We start from the raw sequence: 7914 nt of genomic DNA on the forward strand, positions 1-7914 counted from the left end.
TGTTGATAGCCTCCGCGTGTCGGCGGTCACTTAAGTTCCTTTTCTACTATATCCGCAGAATGTATCATTCATTTAACCACTCAAAGCTGTCAGCGTGCTTGCAGTTGGATGTGCCAGAATACTTGGCGAGTTCAGCAACTGTCGTTTCTAAACAGCTAAACCCGGACACCCCTGGGTTTGTTATCTCTTTCTTGACGAGAATCTCTCCTTGTACCTTACTGGTCTAGCATTTCGTTCTTTTGAGCTTATCTTCTGATTTGACCTTTATCTAGGTACACCTTGCGTCGATAGTTGGCTTGAGATAGCTCAGAGTTTAAGGTGCCAACTTTCTGTCCATGGTTCGAACCCAACTCCGGCACTTCGACTGCTCCTGTCTGGACTTGGGCAACCTAGTAGTACCTCATAAGCTGTTATTCCCTCGTGTGGTATTGCCACTAGGCACCAAAACGGTGTTACAACTGAACCATTGTTTGTTACTTTTGTTCACGGCGATAGGCCTAGTAGTACCTCAGAAGCTGTTATTCCCTCGTGTGGTATTGCAACTAGGCACCAAAACGGTGTTACAACTGAGCTATTGTTTGTTACTTTTGTTCACGGCGATAGTGTTGAACAGGCAAAACCATAAGGAACGCATATTCTCATAGTGAGATATGCCCGTGAACATGTTTGGAGGCCACAAGAAGGGTATTTCCAGGGTCTTGCACATTGGCGTTGTCCGCCACATAGGTGTGCTCTTTTCCAAGTTTACAGTTTCTAGTTAACAGCAACCAATCTCTATGACAAGTCTGCGCGTTTTTCCCTTATCTTTTTAACAGATGGATTTCGTTCTTTATCCGAAGATGTTGCATATGGGTTCCAGGCATTATCGCATCAATCCCACACGACACGAATTGTCCCAAAATTTACTTATTCCCGTTAGTCAACTCGATGAAAATGATTTAACGGAACACCCATGGGCAGATACTGAGGATACCCTGTCCAACGAATTCACTGAAACTATCGAACCTGATAATGAAGGCTTTCGGGTGAAGCTTCGCATACCAACATTGTTCCACGGATTCATTATCGGGCACAGACGAGAAAAACTGAAGCAACTGGAGCAGGAATTCTCGTGTCGGGTTATATTCCCCCCTCTTGGAAGCACCTCTTCAGACATTACTGTAAGAGCCGCTTCCAGAGCCAGCGTGGCTGGTGCATGTAGGCGCCTACTTTGGATTCAGACAAATGCACGAATGCGTGCAAATCCAACACATTTCATCTGCTTGCCCGCCAACTCTCCTGAACTTCAACGAAATTTCTTATCATTTCGTCAGACAGCTCTCGATTTCGCTGCGAGGGATACATGTGGGGATTTCATGGGTTTATCTATAGATGTTTTCAAATCACCTGCTTCGCTCCACTTTACGATCATCCCTCTCTTGTTAGCAGACAGCTCAGAAGTACAGCTTGCATGTGATCTGATGCACAGTTTTAGCCAGTCAGATATAGGAAGGACTGTGTTCTCCGATGGTCCCTTCCGTCTCACAATTCAGGGTTTGGAGTATATGAGCGATGATCCCGAGAAAGTCAAAGTCTTGTATGCCAAGGTAAGGGTTTCCTTAACCACAACCCCACCTGAATATATTTGGATATCACGTCAGTTTCCACCTCCATCTCTTGATCTGACTTGTTTGAAGTCCGAGTTCTCCGCATAATCTTGCTTCGACTGAGGTCCGTGACAGTATCTATAAGTCATGCTGCTTACTCTCTTAGAAGGCAGTATCTATTCGGCGCAATATGTAAAAATCAAAACGCTTAACACAACTCCGTCTGCAGGGTTACTTTCAGTGTCTGTTTACTAGCTTCATGGAGAATCTGACTTTGATTCTGCCCGTTGTCTAATATTTGTATTGTGGTGAGTGATACCAGGTCTGAATGCGGTTAACCCCTTTCACCTCTTCTGACCTGAAATGGCTCGAGCGTTGTATGTGAAATTATCTTTAGGTTCGGTAATTGTTGCTAAAATGCCATCTGTTTTTTACTCGGGTAGAAAGAATTGGTGCCGTCAGAAGTCATTCAGAGCTGTTTGCACTAATACTGTGTCACGAGTTTCAGTCATGAGGGATGACCGGAAATGGTTCTGCTACCGAATCTCCAGGTTGTAGAGACGGGCTTGCGTACTCTGTATCTGTGATTGAACGCCCTGGAGGCTTTTGGACCCCACAGTGATTATAGGTCTGGAGTGAGTCTTCCGTGGTCATATCGATGAAGTTCTAGCGGAATGGTAAAAGAGGACGGATTTACGTGACATCACTTGTTGTATTGAACTCGGGCGACAGCTTACTGTAGACATTCACAAGTCTATGGTAGTTGGCGTACAGCGGTTTAATAAGGGACAAGAACAAAGCAATCGTTCAGCTGTAACGGCCTTGTTGTGTCTAGCGGCTGTGCCACCCGAAGGAAGTGCGAGGAGCTGAGATGGTGACAGGCTGCACAAGCGTAGACAGGAGCATTTGAGATGCTTGGGTTGGGTTCGAGCCACGGACTTTCCAGTCAATCAATCCACGCCTCAACGACTGAAATTGTTTTCCTTCCTTCCACTGCCTTTTACGTCCACGCAGTTCGTTTAACTATAACAAACATCCAGAACACCAACTGCGTCACCCTCCTATTAGTGGAGGGCCTTGAATCTTTGTCCGGATACATGAAATCGTCAGCTTTTAACGGTTACACGGATGTTCAGATAGCTTTGAGTGCTAGGGGTTAGACTGAATCGTTAGCCCGCCCCCTTATTGGCAACAGGCTCCATGCGGAACGACTTGGCTGGTCGTCTACCGTGGATGAGCGTCTTGACAGGGAGCTCGAGGTAACTCAGTGATTGAAACGCGGAAATACTGAGCATAAGGTCGTGGTTCGAACGTAACCACGGCTTTTCTACTGTTCTTTTTCAGATATGGGCAACCTGGCATTATTCGATCTCGAGAGGGACTTCATGGTTTGGGTTCGTGTTATTAGCTATATCCTTCTAGTTCTAGCATGAAATTCGATGACTGGAACTGTCTCTCCGCTAGTTGGTATTCTCACCCAAATGCAGCTGTGGAAAGCACTTTACTGTCACCTGATCAACAATCAGTTGAGTATTCTGTGATTAGGTGTAGGTGGAGAAGCAGCGTACAGGACTTCCGTGCCGGCTACCTGCGTCACCTGTGACGCAGGCGTGACGTCAGCTTAACCGTCACCGGTCGAGTTTACAATGCTGCGGTGCGCTCCATATTAGTGTACAGATCAGAAACCTGGCCGGTGCGCGCCGAGGATGTCAAGACTTTCAGTGTTTGGCCATCGATGTCTTTGGAGCAGTGCCCGAGTCTGGTGGGAACAGATCAGCAATGCTGAAGTACTTAGAATGGTATTCAGAAGAAACAATTCACCCACGATAGATGAACTGATCACACTGCATAGGTTGCGCTGGCCTAGCCACGTACTCCATGTGCGACCCGACCGACTTCCTCGAAGGGTTGTTTTTAATGCGAGCCGACCGACTTCCTCGAAGGGTTGTTTTTACAAAATCACGCTAAGGGTGGAAACGAGCCACAGGAGATCAAACAATGACTTGACAGCGAAGTATAAAAACCATTACCAGCAAACTTCGCTGCGCTGGTCACTGCCGTCTTGATCGGTACCTCGATACTGGCCACATTAATACTTAGGGACGTTGTCGGCTATGACCCAGTCGCGCCCTCAGTTATGCTCGTTCATCCAGGCTATTTTCTTCAATGCATAGCTCACTTCCCAATTCCCCTTGACAGTCCTGTATTTACGCACCAATTTATGAGCTCGCCTCCAGTGCGCAGCTACTTACCCCACCTCTTCGAATCATCGGTGAACGAAACTGTGACAGCTACAACCACTCACTGTATGACAAGTACGTGGTTCTTACAGTTGATAATGATGATGATGCCTGGACTAATTGCCTGGATTCGCACTATGCTTTGCTATGATGCGTATTTCAGTGACCAATACGGCAAAATTGTACTTATGTAGGTTCTCACAGTCCCTCATCCTGGCGAATTACCAAAACCTGCTTGAAATGTATGCCAGCCGCAGTATTTGGTTTTTTAGTTAGACAAACATGGGTGTACTTTCAGGGTGTCGTGCGCCAGTGGTCTAGTTAATTGTGAACTGGGTTTCAACGTCATCCCCAGAAATAACCACACAGAACAGTACTACGCAGCAAACGCCCTTCTTAAGCAATAGTTCTCAAGAGTTACTCCAGCCCGCCGGTGCTACCTGTCCCACCTTGTGGTGGTCGGGCTTGAGTGTTGTCTTGTTCTCTCCGGCTAAAGTGGCTGGATCTTCGTCCCTCAGGCCATGCCAGCAATGCCGAAAGGGGGCAACTAAACAGTGAGCAGCCCACATACTGCAGGTAATCGAAGTACGAAGCGCTCGTGGAGTAATGTGAGTGTGGAGGCAGGCGATCATCATGTCCACACGTATGGAAACGGCTATTTTGCCTTCCCCTGCAGACTTGCAGCATACTGTAAGGTGAGCAAGCGAAAACGGGCTGCTGCTGATATAAGTGTGGAGGCAGGCGGTCATCATGTCCACACGTGTGGAAACGGCTATGTTGCCTTCCCCTGAAGACTTGCAGCATACTGTAAGGCGAGCAAGCGAAAACGGGCTGCTGCTGATATCCCCCATCCTTTTCCAGTAATAGCCACTCACTCAGTGTTCCATTTAATGATCACTCTTCTGTATATACCAGCCTCAACTATGCCAGCCTTTCATCCAGTGAAGCGACCAATGAAATGCGGACGCACAGTCTTCGCTTCGCATCCGCTTTCTCAACCTCGATCCCCTGTTTTCATGGAAGCCCTTATCGTACGAACTCAAGTAATCTGGCCAGCAGACAGCTTCAGCGCGCACTCCAGACAGTTTGTCAATAGGCGTTTGCTGCGTTTTCGTAAATCGGATGCTAGTTTCAATCATGGTAGTCGGGGTTACAGCGCCTTCGATATCTAGACGCTATCACTTAGACACTTCATACGATGCTGGGGGCGGTACCAGCATCGACACAATCCTCAGCTCCCGAACTTAGGCTTACCCAGTTGATCGGATGCGCATCACCTGCTGTCTTTGTGTCGTTTTTAACTACGAGCACGTACTAGCAGAAATAGTAATAAGCACTCCCTGTTTGTTGTTTCTGCATAAACATCAAAGACTGTAGCTCTGATTTGTCAAAAGATACCTTTTAAAAACCTAATTACTCCTCTGTTTAGCACCAGTTCATAAGTAGTCCTACTCACTGTAGATCTCACTGCACGAATAGAACAGATCAACTCGTCAGAGGGGCAACGTTCTGGCCTGTTTAATTCATACTCATACCTAATGATGCTATTGCCGTTTCCGTACTTCAAAGGTCACACGTAAAATGGTTGTTTTATGTGGATCAGTCATGCAACCTCTAGGAAACATGAATTGAGCTACCATCAAGAGGTGACAGTCTGAATGGACGTACACGTAAATAAGATGGTAGGCGCAGACGTTCAGACCTATTTCTGTTGTTTTGATTTCGCCATTCTTCAGCCAGGTGTGACTTGTCTGGTAAGAAAATCACGAAAGTTGTACTTGGTGTACACTGTTCTTCAGCTGTTTTTTCGTCCCCACCTTGTGTTGTATTCCCGTTTATCATCGTTTACCATCTAGACCCTGTGCATTCCATGTTATCGAAAGCTGCGCATTCGATGTAGGACTGGTTCTTTGTGGAAATGACTAGTAGTCCGGTATTAAGGCTGCCTAACCCACCACGACAACTCATCCTTTTTTCCTTCCTTTCTGGTTCACAGATTGCTCCGTCAGCGGACAGAGACCGCTTGCAACGTATGTCAAACGTTTATCATGTTCACCATCTAGACCCTGTGCATTCCATGTTATCGAAAGCTGCGCATTCGATGTAGGACTGGTTCTTTGTGGAAATGACTAGTAGTCCGGTATTAAGGCTGCCTAACCCACCACGACAACTCATCCTTTTTTTCCTTCCTTTCTGGTTCACAGATTGCTCCGTCAGCGGACAGAGACCGCTTGCAACGTATGTCAAATGGCCTTACCAAATTATTTCAGGAGCACAATTTACTGGGAGGAAAACTCCACCGTCCAGATGGGGACGTTCTACTCCACTTGACACTTCTTTATGCTTCCGACTCCTCTGCTTCCCAAAGCTCATCTTCACCATTCAACGTCACTGGACTACTTCGCGAATTGGGGAATTTTACTTTTGCTGAGGATCATTGTTTCGATACTCTCCACTTATGTTTAATGGGTAGTCAAACTGGGGATGAGTTCTACTCCTCGTGCTGCCAGCTAAATTTCAGTGACCCATCTAATCCTATACTTACCTTGTCATAAAAGTGTTGCGGTCCTCTATTCCTTTTTTGAATTCCTATTAATATTACTGCAACTGCCATGGTCGCACTTGCAATACCAGCGTATATACCGAAGTACTATCTCTTTTGTGGAGCTCCTTTTTTCTCATCGATCCATTTTTGAAATGCAAGCTTGAGTTCTGTTACCGTGATTTTCACACCTATCGTCTTTCCGAACCGCATTCATCTTCTGGTAAACCACAAGCGGTCAAAAGGCCGACTGTTTCCTCATCTTTCATTTTCAACAACAACCGAGATTGGCGTTGCATATTACTTCCAGACACGCGTAATGTAAAAAGGCTGCCAACAGCATACGGTTTTGAAATATTATTCGACGTGCAATACAGAGTAATCGTCTTGTTGCCCAATCTTTCTATAATTCCGATGCGCCGCAGTCAGCCGGGTTCGTCAGAGTAATCACTCCAACGCCTCCATAACAATGACTATTGTCCACAGGGATCGCAAACACAAGCCAGAGTAGCACAGAGGTTGAGTGGAAGTTGTCGTTCACTCACCCTCTTCATCAGGATTTTCAGCATTTGAGTTACGGTCTCCTGCTGCCCTTGAGTTAGGTACTGCGGGTAAAACGTAAAAATGGAAAAGCGAATGTGAAGCTGTTACCGATTGGTTATTAAGGCTGAAAATTAGGGTAGACTGACTTGTTTGGCATTGCGAGCTCTGTCAGTGGTGCAGCATGTCCTATCAAAAGGTGTCTCCAGTCCTCAGCCAATCGAACGAAATATGCTAACCTGGTATTTGTGCACTCAGCCCGTGTCCTATCAAAAGGTGTCTCCAGTCCCCGGTGATTCTCCAGTCCTCAGCCAATCGAACGAAATGTGCTAACCTGGTATTTGTGCACTCAGCCCGTTTGTAACTCGGGAGCTCTATTTCCGGCAGACTGTCATGCGTTCTAATACCAGCTAGTCCGGGACTTCTTTGACAACGTTGCTGTTGTTTTCTTGTTCCGTTCCTGGAGAGTTTGGCCTGTCTGAACCACGTTAAAGTGTTTAGTTTTGCTGAGTTTGAGTTTATCTCGTCGCCCTTGCACATGTGTGTACCGTTCACTCAATCAGTCAGCTTGACGGATGCTAGCAGGCGAGGAGGCCATCGTAGAAACCTAAGAGCTTTTAAGTCCCTATTCCATATCATGGTAAACGACTGGTTGACAGCCTGACAACTTTCCAAGGATGACGCGACAAGAGTTTGTTCGGGGTGTGCAGTGTAATTTGCATCATCAGCTGCAAACCGTGTATATATTGTAAGGTAACTATAGCTGTCACAGTTTCATCCGCAGGCGGAGAAACAGAGGATGGATGGCCACGCATTGTTGGTAGAGCACTTTGCCCTAGCGAGATAGGGGGAGGAAGCTATGGATTGAAGGCTACAGCTTGGATGAATGCGCATCGTTGAGTGTCTGTGAATGTCACTGGCCATTGTTTTGTTCCTTCTCGGGGTCCCCATTCAGTTAGATGCCAATGAACCGCGCTGATAATGTTTTTCGTACTTCCATGTCAAG

The 7914-nt window shown here is 46.5% G+C and overlaps 1 protein-coding gene across 1 annotated transcript; it reads left to right on the top strand.

The window, feature by feature from the left end:
• Window positions 1–676: 676 nt before the first annotated feature.
• Window positions 677–6753, top strand: T265_00939 (hypothetical protein; the record flags this gene model as incomplete). Its single annotated transcript, XM_009164854.1, has 2 exons — window positions 677–1586; window positions 6031–6753. The coding sequence occupies 2 exons, from the start codon at window positions 816–818 to the stop codon at window positions 6379–6381; spliced, it is 1122 nt and encodes a 373-aa protein (XP_009163118.1).
• Between the last annotated feature and the right edge of the window lie 1161 nt (window positions 6754–7914).

The sequence above is a fragment of the Opisthorchis viverrini genome (assembly GCF_000715545.1).
Source record: "Opisthorchis viverrini unplaced genomic scaffold opera_v5_10, whole genome shotgun sequence".
NCBI classification, from domain to species: Eukaryota; Metazoa; Platyhelminthes; class Trematoda; order Opisthorchiida; family Opisthorchiidae; genus Opisthorchis; species Opisthorchis viverrini.